Genomic DNA, 17327 nt, shown 5'->3' on the forward strand with positions numbered 1-17327 from the left:
TGTTGGTTCTTGCACTACCTTTACATTATTTTACGTACTCTAAATCCTGTCCTAATATCTGGCAGCTCTTGTTCCCCATCACTGTTTTTCTTCTTCAGAAAAACTTTTTGGTTACTTTCGTCTGGATTTAAACTTGCAAATTTTTTTCTTAAGAAACTTAAATTGAGAGAAGTCAAAAGACTTGCTCAGGGTCTTATGATCAGATTTACGTGGAGCAAACACAAAACTTCTCAACTCCTAGTCCAGGCTTTTTTTTATTACATAAATGTTACATTGGAGCTTGCCCCCCAACCCCACCCCCCCCCCCACCCCCTCATGTGACAGCTGTTAAGCTGTACCTGGTTGCTGACTGGCTTGTGTTTGAGTCCTGGTTTTTTCAGGATGAGCTCCAGCTGCCTGCGGTTGAAATTGGATACTCCGAGGGATTTCACCAAACCAGCATCTTTGCAGGCTTCCAAAGCCTGTAGAATAAATGCCAGCAGGTCAAGAAAGAAACCCCACAAGAAACAAGAATAAATATTTAGAAGGATGACTGTGAATTCTTTAAAAAGGAAAGACCCTGGGTATGTTAATAGGCATTCTGTGAAGAAAAAAGAGTGGGGAGGGGTGAGGTGGGGAGAGGCCCACATTCTATGATTGAATGAGTCTGGGAAATATTGTCCACCACATCTTCTCTATGTATTTCCACCAGTCATAGCAGCACGTTAATAATGATGCTATTGCTTGAAATTTGTTGAGTCTTTCTTCATGGCACAGTACCTGATCGTTTTTTATAAACGTTTTGGTGTGATATATTCCCCTATTTTGGGATCTCTCTGTCTCCCTTGTATACACGTGTATGTATACACACACACATTGTATATAAAATTAGGTCTACCTTTTCTTGGCTTCTCAGTAATAGAAATAGGTCAGAAACCTCCCACCATATTGGTGAGCTTATCAATGTCTTTCTGTATTCTATTAATTTTTTGTTTTATATGTTTTAAAAATATTTTACTTGGTGCATATGTGTTTAAAATGGGTATATCTTATTAGTAAATTGAATCTTTTATCTTTATGTACAATCCTTTCTATTCCTAAAAATGCCTTTATTTTAAAAACTGTTATCTGATATTAATATAATTAAACCAGCCTTTTATGATAAGTATTAGACTGATATGTCTTTTCCTCATTCTTTAAATTTTAACTTTTACATGTCTTTATGCCTAGGTGTCTCGTTTTAATTCTAATCTGCCAATCTGTCTTTTATTAGGTGAGTTTAATTTATCTACATTTATTGCAAATATAAATATACTATATTTGGACTGTTTCTCCCATATTAATTTCTTTTTTCAGCTTATCCCACTTTTTCTATGTTTCTTTTCAACCTTCTTACTTTAAAAAAGTTTATATGTATATTTATATGTTTTTCCCTAATAAAGACAAGAACTTAGCATGTTCACACATTCCTTGATCTACCCCCAACAGCTGTGATGTTACTAGTATACTAATTGTACATATACAATTAACTAACTATATATATTATTATATATTATAATTATATAAATGTTTTAATCATAGTTTATTATGGGTACATTTTCCTCTTGTTATTTGATCTTAAATGTTTTTATAGATAGTAAATACTTTAAAAGTGCAAGGTCAATGTTTTTTATTCTTCAGCTCTTTGAAAATACTATTCCATTCTACTATTTTTTTGCAGCCAATATTGCTGGTAATAAAAAAAAAACAGATCAAAACAAAACTGATGCCAATTTCACTGTATGTGACTAGCTCTTTCTCTCTGGAAGCTTCATATTTTCTTTTTTACATATTTATTGAGTTATAATTGATGTACAATAAACCACGTATTGAAGTCTTCATTTTAATGAATTTTAATGTATGCATATGTATACACTAGTAAAATCATCACCACAATCAAGATCATGAACACCTCCAATGGAATGCTGGTAGCTGCTTAACAACCAGCTATCCAGGAAAAAAAAAATCCCCAATTTGAAGTGTTTGTCAATTTCTGTGGTGTAACTACACACACCAAGCTTCACTCAAACTAATAACGTGACATCACTGAATGTGGAGTTAGGTACAGTTTTTGCAAGTTGGTATGAGCCAGTTTCAATACACCACTGGTAAGATTATCCCTCCACCACTGAATTGCCTTGGCACTTCTATTGAAAAACAACCAATTGTATGCACATATGGGTCTATTTTAGCACTCTCTATTCTGTTCCATTGATCTATATATTTCCATCTTTATGCTAATCTGGCACTGTCATGATTCCTGTAGTTGTATAACCATTCTCGAAATTAGTATAAGTCCTCCAAATGTATCCCTCTTTGTTTTCAAATTTTGTTTTGGCTATTATAGATTATTTACACTTCCGTATAAATTTTAGAATTAGCTTTTCAATTTTTATTGGGATTTTGACTGGGATTACATTGAATCTATAGATGGTTTGAGGGAGAATTAATATCTTAACTTTATTGAATATTCTGATCAAGGGACATAGTACATCTCTCCATTCATTTAGATCTTTGATTTCTCTCGGTAATACGTTGTAGCTTTTACTGCATAGGCCTTGCATAGGTTTCATTAAATTTATCTCTAAGTTATTTAATATTTAATATTGTTTTTAAAAATTTGATTTCCAATGTGTGTTGCTAGTATCTAGATTACATACATATATAGATTTTACTTATTTTTTTGTCTTAAGATTTATTTACATGCGTGCTTCTTAGTTTCCAAATATTTGGTGTTTTCTTGGGCATCTTTTTGTTATTGATTTCAAATTCAATTCCAGTTTGATCAGAAAGCATACTTTGCATAATTAGAATATTTTAAAACTTACTGAGATTTGTTTTATGTCTCACAAAATGACCTATCTTGTTCAGTGTTCCCTGTGCACTTGAAAAATAGCATTTTGTTATATTTTCGCAGTGTTCTATAAATAACAATTAGGTCAGGAAGGTTGAAAATGTTTAAATCTCCTACGTCCTATAGATTTTCTGTATCCTTATCATCTTAATTATCGAGAGAGAGGTACTGAAATCTCTGACTATAAATGTGGATCATTCTCTTTCTCTGTTCAGTTCTCTAAATTTATGTTTCATATATTTTGAAGCTCTGTTATTAGGTGCATAGGTGTTTAAGATTGACCGTTTATCATCATAAAATAACCTTCTTTATCCCTGGTAATACTCTTTGCTCTGAAGTCTTTGTTGATATTAAAATAGCCACTCCAGCTTTCATTTGATTAGTGTTAACCTAGTATATCTTTTTCTACCCTTTTACCTTTAAAAATTTTTTTGCTTTTGATTTTAACCTGTTTGTGACTTTTTATTTAAAATGGGTTTCTTGTATGTCATATATAGTGGGATTTAGTTTTTCTCCATTCCGACAACCTCTGCCTTTTAATTGAAGTGCTTTGACTACTAACAAATGCTGTATTATTTATAGCACTGAATTTAAATCTCCTATTTTGCTATTTGTTTTCTATTTTTCCAAACTGTTCATTTTTTCTCCTTTTTTCTTTTCCTGCTTTCTCTTGGGTTGATTATTTTTTATTATTCCATTTTGCCACCTTTATTGGCTTGTTTGCTATACTCTGGAAGTTTTAATATTTTTTCTTTATGTTTGATATTCTGAAATTTTATTATAATGCATCTAGGTGTGTATTTCCTTATCTTTCCTTTTCTGTACTCCATGATCCTTTCAATATCTTTGTTTTTTTTCAATTACCTCTTTTCTTTTTTCTTCTTTCTGTTTTCTTAGACGCCTATTGTGTGGATACTGGAAATTCTAATTTTATCCTTTACATCTCTAAGCTTTTCTTTCATATTTAAAATTTTTTCTTGTCCTTTCCTTCTTCATATTAGGAGATTTCCTCATTCTGATTTCTCAATTTGGTATTTTTTTCTTTATCTATAGCCATTCTACTATTATCCCAATCTATTGCATTGTGTTATTCATTTTCCCAAATTATTATTTTTGCTTTTTTTTGAAAAAAGTTTTCTTATTCTTGTTTCATATTGCTAATATCTTTTCTTATGTCCTTTGATATATTAGCTTGCTTATTTAGAAGTTCTTGGTTCTCTGCTCTATTTACACTGGAATCTGTAATTGAAATATGTTATCTTCTTGTGAAACAAATACCTTGTTATTTTGGGTTGTGAACTTATTTTCTCCTGGGAATACTGGCTACCCTGTCAGGCAGTTCCTTAGAGGGAATGCAAGATCCCAAACTTGTTCTACGCCATCGAAGTCAGGAGTAAGCATATGGTATCTTGGATGGAGAGCCCCAGGCACCAGAAAACCTAGTCAGTGCCTCCTAACCTCTCAAAACAACTCCACAGTTTGGAGCTTCAGCTGTTACCTCCAGGGGGAAGTGTATAAAAAGAGATAATTATCAGAGTGTAATTTCCCGGCCCTTGGAGTTTGGAATGGTAGAAGCAGGGAAACAACCACCAGAGGCCAGTAAGTAACTTATGTTTTATTCAGCGTCTAACAAGTGCAGGATTTCAATGCTGCTCTGAATGGATTCATGAAGACACCTGAACATGAATATTAAGTTTCTGTATGAGTAGAGCTGGCAACATGTGTCCCCAGGCTACGGCAGGGAAGAAGAAAGTACAGAAAGAGCTTCAGTAGTTTTTCTCCTATATTATCCTCTTACAGCTGGTTGGGTTGCTTTCTACTCTACATGGAATCTGCCACTTCATAAACAAACCAGTTCAAAATATCCCTCGTCCCTCCATAAAAGCATAAGGGTTTCCTTATTATTGTCCCACAGTTTCCCACTCTTGTGATCTTGGGGAGGGAGCCAGCAGCTTGCTCAAAAAAGGAACCAAAAGCATTTTTCAGTTTTTCATGTATTATTTTAAGTTTTATTTCTTTTAGACATCATATTATTAATTTTTAAAAATTTTAATTTTTTAATTTGTGAATTTATCTCATTTATATATTTTTAATTATTGCTATGTTAGAACAGATTTCCTTTACCTTTTTTTTTTTTGGTGGCTCGTTGGTGCAGGGATCTGAACCCCTGACCTTGGTGTTAAAACATTGTATTCTAACCAACTGAGAACTGGCCAGCCCTACTTCCTTTTTTTCTTCCACACCTTCCTCTTACTTTTCTTTGGCATTCTTTTCCAACAAAACAAAATCAAGAATTATTCAGCATCCAGAGGTGGAGATTTCATGTATCTGTGCTTATGGTTAGAAATGCCTGTTTTATCACTTTCCATAGGGAGTAAAAGCTGGATCTTTCATAAATCTGACAGACATAATCAGATCAGTTTAAAAATGTAGTCATTTAAAATAAGAGGCCCACATGAACTTACCTCCCAAGTGGCACACAAATCTAACTTGTGATATAACCATTTGCCATCCTCATCTCTAGGATATATTTCATCTCCAGCCTGCAAAAAAAGAACAAGTGTAATTCATTTTATTTATATCTGGGAATTAAAATTATGGAATTTGAGTTGTCAATATACCAATATACCCTGGCCCTGGGAAAGCAATTCAAATTTACTTATTTATATGTTTATATAATTATATAATAAATAGAATAAATATTATATATGCATATAATATATTATATGTATTAATTATACACATTATATATATCTATACATACATGTAGTCTCCTCTTTGTGAGACTGTCCAGAAATTCTTTCATTTATGTAACATATGTGACACATTAGTGTCGTTATCTCACCCTGGCATTCATTTTGAGATGCATGAATTATTTTCTTTATTTACTGACAGGTTATTGTTGTTCTTAAGTCATGAAGTTCTCTAGTAATGACAAAACTACTCATAAAGAAAGAGTAGTGGTTGAGAATGGGGATTTTCAGTCTCAGTGTTTTGACAGTCTATCCTTGCCAGAGTCGAAGACACCAAATTTCTTACTCTCCTAAGAAACCAAAGAGTATCACTAAGATAGAGAAGAAATTCTCTGGCTAAGGAAGGTGTAGGTGACGACTGGAGTGCTCTGTAAGTTTAAGGGAGCTGCACAGCATATGGCTTCCCAGTCCTGACTAACCTCTGGTCGTTCTTTTCTTTCCCCTTTTGGGACCATCAGGAATTCAGCTTCTTATTTCCTACCCTACACATAATCTGCGGGTCAACCTTCTTCTCCAGTTTTTGGGTGATCCTCTCCCAATTAAGACTGACTATGGTGTGGAACACTGTCTTTCACATTTCTCATTTTTCGCTATATCTAAAAAAGGGACCCATCTCTTTGGAGGAGGATTTACAGCTATTCAGTAATGAGGAACAAAGGAGATTATCAATCAACATGACATATCTGAGGGTGCTGAAAAGCTCCAGAAATTTTATAAAATAAAATTGTCCTAAAATCATGTCTTCCATGGACATGAAAATCTAAGGAGAAGGCACTGATTTAAGGAAACACCATTCTTGACTTATGCCACAAGCCCTTGCTTTTTGGAAATGAGCCACCTCAATCTGGTGACACTGATTAGAATCACCTTTGCTATTACTATCGTCCAAACGTCCATCTTTTTCAACTACTTTCTATTCTACAGACACTTTCCCCTACTGATACACCACCAGATCAAATATTCCACTTGTAATGTTGAGGTGAGTGAAAACTCCCTTTCTTCTTCATCAAGAAACTTCTTTCTGGCCGCTAACATAAGCTTTCAGGCTACTCCTGAAGTGTATGCTTCATCACCGTTATTTTTATATCCTAGCCCCAAACATCCCTTTTCCTGTTTTACTCCCCACTTACTCATCGCAGTCGTATATCTCCCTATTGAGCCTCTATTATGTACAAGTGGTTGTTCTAAGTTCGGAGGAGATTGTGGTTGGGACAACCAAGATTTATTTTCTAGGGGAGATTACATTCCAGTGTGTACGGAGATAGTAACCAGCAAGGTAAGCAAGACAAAAATCACTTCAGGTACCGAGAAATGCTAAAAAGGCTACCTATGTGATAGAGAACAACTAGAAGAGGGTGACTTCAGATAGGACTTTTTGGGAAAGCCTCATTAACAGATGAGGATTGAACTGGATTCTGAAGGATGAGATGAAGACAGCTGTGGAAAGATTTGGAAGGAAGAACAGTCCAGGCAGAGGAAGCAGCAAGTTCAAAGTTCCAGAGGTAATGAGCTTGATGTGATTAAAACAGAGAAACAAAGAGAGCCTAGAGAGGTATGATAGGAGGCGAAGTAAAAGAGAAACCCAAGTCGTGCAGAGTCTGTGGTCTTTGGCTAACACTTGGCATTTTACTCTAAAGCAATGGGAAATCATTAGAGAGTTTTAAGCACAGAAGTGACTGATTCAATTTATGCTTTAAAAAAGATCATTACCACTACTTTGTGGAGAACTTATTTTGGGTAGTGTTGTGGGTTGAATTTTGTCCCTCACCACACGCAAAGATGTTGAAATCTGAATATCGGTGAATGTGACCTTGTTTGGAAACAGAGTCTTTGCAGATGATCAAATCAAGATGAGGTCATTAGAATGAGCCTGTTATAAAGATAAGCCCCAAATGGCCTCTGTGTCCTGACCTCTAGGTTATTTCTTCACTGCAGACTGAGACCTAGTAGCTTAAAAGTCTGCCCTAACTCAAATTTTTACAGTAACAAGCAAATTACCAGCCAGTTACAACCTGTAAAACTTCACTAGTATCTACAGGCCATTGATAAGATAGAGTCTTCTGGTAATGACCCCAAGCCGCAATGGCCCTTCAGAGCCCTCTGATTCAGAGACTCCCCACCATGCTGCTAAGCAACATCACCGACACATGTAAAGTCCCCTTCTGATCCCTTCTCTCCCAGGAGCTGCTTTGCCTTCCTCCCCTTCCAGTTGGTGGTCCTCTCACCACTCTAAGCCTTTCAACAGTCTCATGCTGTGAGAGACTTACCCTGTCTTACAACCCTGTCCAAGTGCCACCCAATAAAGCTTGTTCTGTGTTACTGCCTTTCTCTTGGTCATGTCTTTTCCTTTGATTGGCCCCCAAATCTTTCAAAACCCCTGTTGGGCTCTAATCCAATGTGACTGAGTCCTTACAAAAAAAAAGAGGAAATTTGGACACAGAGACAGAAATACACACCATATAAAGATGAAAGCAGAGATTGTGGTGATACATTTACAAGCCGAGCAATGCCAAAGATTGCCAGCAAATCACTAGAAACTGGGAGAAAGACACGGAACAGATTCTCTCTCACAGCCTCCAAAGAAACCAATGCTGCTGACAGCTTGATCTTGGACTTGTAACCTCCAGTATTGTGCAACAATGAATTTCTGTTGTTTAAACCACCCAGTTTGTGGTACTTTGTTATAGCAGCCATGGGAAACTAATACAGTGAATAAATGTGAAAGCACATGAGGCAGGTTAGGATACTGCAGCAGGAGTTGTCAGTTACCCGCTGCAATGATTTGAATGTTTTTGTCCTCCCCCCCCCACCCCCCCCGCCTCCCGCCAATTTGTATGTTGAAACCTAATCACCAAGGCTATGATATTGGAAGGTGAAGCCTTTGGGAGGTGATTAAGTCAAGAGGGCTCTGCCCTCGTGAATGGGATTAGTGTGTCCACAAGCGTCCTCTTCAAAACAAAAAACAAAAATAGGCCAGCCCGTGGCTCACTCGGTAGAGTGCGGTGCTGATTAACACCAAGGCCACGGGTTTGGATCCTATATAGGGATGGCCGGTTTGCTCACTGGCTGAGTGTGGTGCTGACAACACCAAGCCAAGGGTTGAGAAAATAAATAAATAAAGAAAGAAAGAAAGAAAGAAAGAAAGAAAAGGGCTGGCAGGTTACTCAGTTTGTTAGAGTATGGTGCTGATAACACTGAGGTCCAGGGTTCACATCCCCAAACTGGCCAGTGGCAAAAGAAAAAAAAAAAGGCCCCAGAGAGCTGCCTTGTCCCTTCACCATGTAAGGAAGACAGAAATTGCTATCCATGAGGAATGGGCCTTCACCAGACACTGAATCTGCTGGTGCCTTGATCTTGGACTTCCCAGCCTCCAGAACTGTGAGCAATAACTTTCTACTGCACCTAGTCTTAAAGTATTTTGTTATAGCAGCCTGAAGGGACTAAGACACCTGTCTGTACCCCCTTGTTTACCTTTTTTTTGTGTACACTGTGCTTTCATGCTCCATAGCCAGCACCTGCATCTGTTTGTTGGATGACAGACCTCAAGCTACTAGAACCTGTCTACTCGATTGGATGTGCCCAGAATTTTACACCCCCCACCCCCTTGGGGTATCCTTTAACCAAAGTTGCAGAGGTATAAATATTCCTGTTTCTTTGCCCCTTGATCAAGTGATTCTGAGGTTTGGACCAACTCTGTTTTCAGAGCTTCCTGTGACATTGAGCCAAAGTTGCTCTCTGTAGAACTTTGCTTTCTACCACACATCTGCTTGGTCTCTGTTATCTCTCAGTCATGTTTTCCCACTCCCCTGTCAGTTACACTTCATAGTAAGTCACTCTCATGTGCATTCTCCTCATGTCAGGGTCTGTTTCTGGAGAACTCAACCTAAGATTCTATTGCAATAGGCGAGAGCCGATGGTACCATGGACTGGGACATAGCAATAGGAATGAAAAGAAGGAAACGGATTAGCTTCTGAACTAGGAGTAGATGGGCCGGCCCGTGGCTCACTCGGGAGAGTGCGGTGCTGATAACACCAAGGCCCCGGGTTCGGATCCCATATACGGATGGCCGGTTCGCTCATTGGCTGAGCATGGTGCTGACAACACCAAGTCAAGGGTTAAGATCCCCTTACCGGTCATCTTTTAAAAAAATTTTAAAAAAAAAGGAGTAGAGCCAACACACCTTAATGTTGGCTTGGAAATGAGGTGGGGTGGTGATAGTGAGGGATAGAGAGAAATCAAAGTTGATTCCTGGGGTTGGCTGGTAGCTCAATTGGTTACAGTGTGGTGTTGATAACACCAAAAGTTAAAGGTTCAAATCCTTGTGCCAGCCAGCTACCAAAAAAAAAAAAAAAAAAAAAAAGGTTATGCATTCATTTCTATTAAATTTTTAATAAACACATTTACACATTAAAAAAAAAAAGATGACTCTTAGACTCCTTGGGTGGATGCTGGTAATCATTTCCTGAGGCAGGGGCTAGAAAGCAGAATATTGTTTTGGATATTTTGACCTTGAAATGACCATTAGACATTCAAGTGGATATTTGAGGAGACAGTTGGACAGAGAAGTCTGGAGCTCAGAGAGAGGTCAAGACTGGAGATAAAATTTGAGAGTATTCAGCATATAAAATAGTATTAAATGCATGTGATTGGATGAAATCACCTATAGAGAATGTGGCTTGCAAGATAAGTAATTGATGGTAAAGTACTGTACATGACAGCATTTGGAGGCTGGCAAAGAAGAAGCTGCCGAAAAATCATGGGAGGTTGATATCACAGAAGCCACGAGAAGAGAGTGTTTAAAGAAGGAGGTTGTAGTCAACTGTGTTGAAAGAAATCAAATAACATGAGGACAAAGTATCTATTGGATTTGGCAGTATGGAAGTGTTTGTTGACTTTGGTAAGAGGAATTTTCTCAGGAATTACTATGGTTTGAATGTGTCCCTCAGAATTCATGGGTTGGGAAACTTCATTCCTAATGCAACAGCATCAGAAGGTGGGGCCTAATGGGAGAAGTTTAGGTCATGAGGGCTCTATCCTCATGAATAGATTAATGCCCTTACGAAAAGGGTTCAAAGGGTTCGTGGGAGTGTGCTCTTGTGATGATTCAGCAAGAAGGCCTTTGCCAGATGCTGGTACTCTGGTCTTGGACTTCCAGCTTCCAGAACTGTGAGCCAATACATTTCTATTTATTACAAATTACCCAGTCTCGGTTATTCTGTTAACAGCAGCACAAAATGAACAGAGAAAGGACTCAAACAATTGGACAAAATCTTTTATAGCCTTAAATCTTTTTCAAATTTTTTTCTGCCATCTCACCTTCATAAAACTTGACTTTCCTTTGGTGATAACATTTTTCCATTGTCCTCGTTAGCAAAGACAATTTCTTCTCAATTTCCTCCTGTCTCATTGAGAGTAGGAAAGTCTCCTTTTTCTTTGATGCCACATTATTGTTCATGTTAATTGTCCTTTTCTATCTCTTTTTATAAGCTCTTTGACTTTTTCAAGACTTATGACCCACATTTCTACTCCAGTTTCTCTCCATATTTCTTACCTTTTACTTATCTCCCAAAATGGCTTTATGTCTTCATCATGAACTCTGCTACATAATTTTTACTTTCCCAAATTTTAACTAAGTGCTTATCAAGCCTGAACCCATGTTAGCTATTTCTGTGGTGTCTCCTTTGAGCCTCCACTGTTCCTGCTTTACCAGTCCCTTCATCTGATAAGCCTGTCTCTGCTCCTTTCTCATTCCTCACTGTCAGACATTATTGAAAGAATAATCCAATCCTCTAAAAATACACGCTATTGACTTTCATTTCTGTTCACTCATCTTTTAAAAATATCTTACAATTTTTTGTATTTTGTATTTTGTTCTGAAATTATGTCTGCTTCTTAACTTCACACTTAAAAAATAATAAAAGTGCTGAGATGATTTAGGATGAAAGGGTTTTTGTTTAAAAAAATCATGAGATTCAAAAAGCATGTGATATTTTAGCTTCAAAAATTGATTTCTCAAACACAGTTTTAGTTCAGAGGTAATGTCGTTACATTGTGTCATTTCTTACCTTCTGTGTCCTTGAGCCTTGATCTCATCATGAATATGAATGGAAATTCTCTATTTACTTTCTCCAAAAAGATTTTAAGTCATTTGTCAGCCAGAGAAGTAATTTTTTCTTTTTGGCTGGCTGGTACTGGGATCGAACCCCAGACCTTGGCATTATCAGCACCATGCTCTAACCAACTGAGCTAACCAGCCCAGAAGCAAATTTGATTTTCTTACTTTTAAATACAGGTTCTCTCCAAATTTTTAAGACTCAGATTAGAAATCCACCATTTGAACAAGAGTCAATATTAACTAAGTAAGGATGAAGGCTGAGGTAATAACACCTGAGAACCTGAAACCGAGAAATCACCGCAGTCCACAAGGTGCTGGGAATCCTGGGCTTGGGAAGATGAGGCAGAAGAGGAGATATAGTGTAGGAGAAAGAGTGTGAATCTGGCATCACAGGACCCAGCATGTGTTCTCATTTCTGACGGACTTTGAAAGTCATTATTGCCTCCATTTTATGGGTGACGGAATTCAAGTTCAGAAAGATCAAAGCAATGATTCTAGTAAGTAATGAAGCTGAACGTAAACCCTTTTCTGTGCAACTCAAAAGTCCATAGTCTTTCCAGTATACCATGATTAGGTGATGTGGGAAAGAGATTAGGTATAAGTAACCAATTGTCTGGCTCATATGTGACAGAGATGGGAATCAAACTATGTGATATCTAATTACTGAGTACAGTGGCAATCTGTTATTTTTGTTTTCTACCATCCCTATGCCCTCTTCTCTGGAGGAACTCATTTCATGCTGTGTAGTGGGTTAGAAACCTTGATTCTCTTTTGATCTTAGAATAGGATTTTTAGATAATGCATGAATGAGCCAAAAGGTTCTTGAGTAGGGGACAAAAGCCCACAGATAAGTTTGGCAAAAGCCATCTAATCAGTTCTAATCACTGTTTAGGGATGGGATTGTGTACTTTGACTGTTTTAGGTTGCTGGTTTGATTCCAGCTTGAATGACTATTGACTATTTAACCTACTGATTGTTCTTAAGATCTGTTAAGGAAACTGCTTGACTGATGTTTAAACATGCTAAGGAAATCACTGTAGGAAGTATGTGGAAAAGAAAATGTTTACTAAGGACAAGCTGTTTGTTGGTGAATTAACCTAGCTTTTTACAAATTACATTCTGGAATGTCACATTGTTAATTTACTGCCGTTACAAGTTTTACACTGCTTGTTTTTATGTCCTTCTTTGATGATTGAATCAACTGATTTTTCATGTGAAACTTCCTTGTCTTGTCAATAAAAAGAAAGGCTGATTTTGAATCGGGGCTGCTGCTCCCGGGATGGGCGGCATCCCTCCAGGCCTCATTCATGTTACCTTGAGTGAATTCTTTCTTTCTCTTTTTTCTGTCTCGGTTACACGGAGGGAAGTGTAACAATGCTGTTTGGGTGTATTGACTCAGCTCCCCACTCTCGCTTTTGGCTATAGAGACCAAAGATTAGTCAGCAATAGGTATATGACCCAAGCAAAGCTAATCAATATTTCTCCGTGAGGTTTAGTATTAATATTTCTTCTCTCTCTGAATGCTCAGGTTGTATTGACACTGTAGGCTTAGCATGTCAACAGTCATTTTGCCATCATACAGACAGATTTTTGAGACTGAAGCCAACCAGAACACGGAGAAAGAGAAAGGGCCAGAATACGGATACACAGTGTGAACTTCAGGACTCACTTGTGCCTGAATGAGATACCATTTAGAATTCTTAATTCATTTTTTAATTTTTATTTTTGCTAAACTCCATTTGAATTGGATTTTTGCAATTTATAACAAGAGTCCTGATTAATGCAGAGGTGTTTGGGTATTGTAGGTAATGGAACTTAAAATGCAGAATTGGCTCAGTCAATGTGGGATTGGGAACATTGAGGATTTTCCCACCTTCATCTGAGAATTGGCAATCCCTGCTAGTGATAGTACGGCATCTGGTTAAATTGTTGCCTTGCTGTGTCTTGAAACTCAGACAATGGGCTTACTAAGGCTGGAGCTTTAGGGTATTAGTAGAAAAACACTGGGTTTGTTGGCCATTTTTGCAGCCTTTGGTCAGCTCCTTCAGGAAAGATAAATGTGTTTGTTGCTACTGGGCTTGTAAGATGAGAGGTAAGATGATGCTTTACTAAAATGGGTTCTTTCTGCTTCTGGATGCAATCCAAGATGACTGCAAAAGATCAGATCTGAGCCTCGCAGAGTTAGAAAAGGCAGGAAGATAAGAAAACTAGTAGAAAATAAAGTTAGTACAGGACAAGTCCATGGATGACCTTGGCTAACCCAACTCTTCCCTCTTTCTCATTTTTAGTTCTCAAAAATAACTGTTGAATGTGCTGGGAATACAACATCCTGACATAAGGAGGAAATGATCAGAAATGCTCAGGCTCTTTTCCTGTCCCTTGTAGAACAGGATGTCTTACAACGCTTTAGCCCAGCGACTCTGTGATGACTAGAGCAGATTGCTTTTGGAGTCCTTCAGCTGTGATGCAATGGGCATGCACAGATGAGACTCCATCCACCCTGGCAACTTCCCCAAGCCTTGGGGGACCAGCTTACCATGAATCCTAGGTTTCTGTTATCCCTTGCTTCACTTAACTTGTTGTGTGAGTGTTCTGCATCTCCAGACTTGTGCAAGTGGTAGAAACTGCAGTCCAAGATGCAGTGAGCTGAGGTGTTAGAGTAACTGGTGCAAGTGAACCTGCTAGAGTAGCTGCTGCATGGGGAACTTGCTTTCCATTTGAGCCTTGGGAGAACAATGGTTCTCAAGGATCCTGTAAAGGCAAGATCTTAGGCCATGAATGTACCACCTGTCAAACATGCGCTGTCCAGTGGGATGCAGACTGGTGCAAAGAACTCGTTATCTCTGCCTCCCTGTTTTGTATTATTTCAAGCCAGAGACCAAAATGGAGGTCATTAAACCAAGGACTAGGCAGATGGGCAGAGCAAGGAGGCTCTATACTAAGAGGCAGAAACCCACAGGCCAGTTATTAGATATGTGACCCTGTAAGATTTCTAGTTTTAATTACTCACTCATGAAGCTGACTGAATGTGAATTTACTGAAAGCCTATCAAACTTTTAAGGGATATTGTCTTGTCCATGAAATTCTTACCTGACTAGCAAAAGCCTCTGATTACCAAAGGAACTGTGAAGCCAGCTCCCAAATGCATTTGAACTAGATGAATAGATGTCATCTAGATACACTTGCCTTGAAGCTGGCTCCCCAAATCTGACTATTCTTTGGATTATCTCCCTTTGGAGGTGGTAGAAGTTATGTTTGTAGTTGTGTGTATATTAGTTTGCATTATGTTGTGCAGGGACATTTTTAAGACTGTTTGAGTAGTAAAACAGTTGTATCTGGAGGCTGGGCAACTAAAATGTGGACTACAGTTAGGGCACTACATGTGGTTTGATGGAGAGAGTTTAAACTATATCTGAAAAACAGGGTATAGTAGAAACAGCATTCAATTAAGAATCCAGAAACTTGGAATACAGGCCTGAGTCTGCTCAAAAAAAATTTTTTTTTTGCATTTGTCAGGCTAGGTCAGTATTCTCTGCTCTATGGTAACAAAACACCATAATATTCTGTGGTGCTAATTAATGAACAGGCTTCATGCACATAGTTATTGGCTCATGGTCACCAGGGTGCAGAGGCCTAACTTTAGGCATCTGAACTCACCTTAAAGGCCATGGGCATTTCAATGATGTAAAGATCCACATAATCTAGTTTGAGGGTCTTGAGTGTCTTTTCCAGAGTTGGGCGGACCCTCTCTGGGTCAAGATTTGTAACCCACAGCTGAAAGAATCAAAGGGGGATGGTTAACTAATGCCAACACTATTTTTACAATAAAGCAGCCCTATATTCCTTACAAAGCATTCATACACATTTTATTCACTCATTTCATTTCACAAAAATATATTTATGCTGCAGTGTCATCTAAATACAGGATGAGTTTAGAGCGTAGTATTATAACACAAGGTCAAGGGTTCAGATCCTTGTACCTGTCAGCAGCAAACAAACAAACAAACAAACAAACAAATAAATAAATATGAGTGGATGAAACTCTTGACACCCAGAGTATAACTTTATTCGAATATAGTATGTACAAGAGACTTAAAGATCTACCTGACCTCAGAGTACCTAATTTGGTGACAAAGTCTTCCTTTCCCCTGGCCCCGCCCCATGCTAATTTCCTAAGTTTCCCTTAAAATCTTCACTTTTCCTCATTGTGCAACTAGGGAACATGCATCTAGCTAGATGTTCTGACCTAGCCTGGCACTTTATTTTCATGCCACTCTATAAAACGTGTGTTTAAAATGAGCAAGTTATATGCATGGCTTCAGTGGATCCTTTGCATTGTGACAGGTGGTGCAGAAGCCTGGTGAAATGTTAAATTATTACATAGATTGACATTCCCTTTTACTGCTCTCTTTTGTTCTCATTTGGTTCTACTCAGACCCCAGGGCATTTCTGCAGTTCCTACTAAGTATCTCCTTGATCTCTGAAGAGTTACACAATGAAAGATTAAGGCTTGGTTTGTCACACTGAAGGGTGTGTCCCCTTAGGTGGGTAAAACATAGGATGCCAAGGGGTCCTCAGACCCATAGGATAACTTAGTATATCTTCTCGGAGCATCAATTTTGCTCAAAGACTTTTTTGGAAAAAATAAAAATTGTGTATTTTTGCACCCTTTTTGTTACAAGAAAGTGCAAACAAAATTGGTAAAATCTGATTCTTTCCCCCTTTGGGCAATGTTTTATTGCCCTCAAAGCAAGAAAAGAGAAGAGAAAATGAAATGTGGAGAAGGTAGTGAAAAAATGTGTATTTTTTTGTAGCTCTTGTTACTCTGGGCCCCTTTGGTGTTATTGCTGCCACCCCTTCTAAGGGAAAATTGTTTTATATTTTAATTTACTATTATTCAATGAACACATACAGTATTAACTTTGTGCTGGGTACTGTTTAAGTGCTTTGTAAATGTTAACTCATAACAACTTTATGAAGTAGTTGACATTATTATCCCCATTTTAACGGAGAGGAACACTGAGGTCTGGAAATGCTAAGTAACTCAACAGCTAGAAGTGACAGATCTATGACTCTGACCTGGCAATCTAGCACCAGAGTCTGTACACTTCACCACCATGCCACACTGCCTCTTGAGTGATGGCAATGAAAACTGACCCTGCTGGGGCGTGAGTGCCTGCGCGTTATGTGAGCTCAGCTACTCACTCTTTCTGATGTGACTTAAGTAAATACTGTCACATTTTGCATATGTGTGCTTTATTAAATAAAGTGTCTCGGGCCAAAGAGCCCGGTCATAGCCTGCCCAGGGTCATGAAGCCCTGCCAATAGCCCTCTGGCACTAAAGATATAAATGCTGTGACCTTTCCGCCATTTTCTCCTTCTTACTGCTTGCACAGCCCTAGGCGTAGATCACCGCTGCATTGCTTTAGATAGCTGAGAAATGTTCCATTTCCCGGAATGATTTGCCCTGTGGTTTTTCCCAGAAAACATCTGCATACTTCCTTATCTGCTGATTCCGTCCTGCTGGCTATATAAGCTGTGACCTTCTGGCTAATAAATGAGACTTGATCAGAATACTGTCTTGTC

At 38.1% G+C, this 17327-nt stretch overlaps 1 protein-coding gene and 1 non-coding gene across 4 annotated transcripts in view; both read right to left on the reverse strand.

The window, feature by feature from the left end:
* AKR1D1 (aldo-keto reductase family 1 member D1) overlaps positions 1-17327 on the reverse strand; it is a 45499-nt gene that overhangs the window by 10590 nt on the left and 17582 nt on the right. For 2 of the 3 annotated variants that reach the window (XM_063100082.1, XM_063100083.1), the window contains 3 exons: positions 15399-15515; positions 5338-5415; positions 339-461 (listed from right to left, as the gene is read on the reverse strand). In XM_063100082.1, coding sequence (XP_062956152.1) covers positions 339-461; positions 5338-5415; positions 15399-15515 — 318 coding nt within the window. The remainder of the gene's footprint in view (positions 1-338; positions 462-5337; positions 5416-15398; positions 15516-17327) is intronic. The other variant, XM_063100084.1, reaches the window with a different exon arrangement.
* TRNAI-GAU (transfer RNA isoleucine (anticodon GAU)) lies at positions 11809-11882 on the reverse strand. Its single transcript has one exon. It is a non-coding gene; the product is annotated as a tRNA-Ile (tRNA).

Source organism: Cynocephalus volans, chromosome 6 (assembly GCF_027409185.1).
Source record: "Cynocephalus volans isolate mCynVol1 chromosome 6, mCynVol1.pri, whole genome shotgun sequence".
NCBI classification, from domain to species: Eukaryota; Metazoa; Chordata; class Mammalia; order Dermoptera; family Cynocephalidae; genus Cynocephalus; species Cynocephalus volans.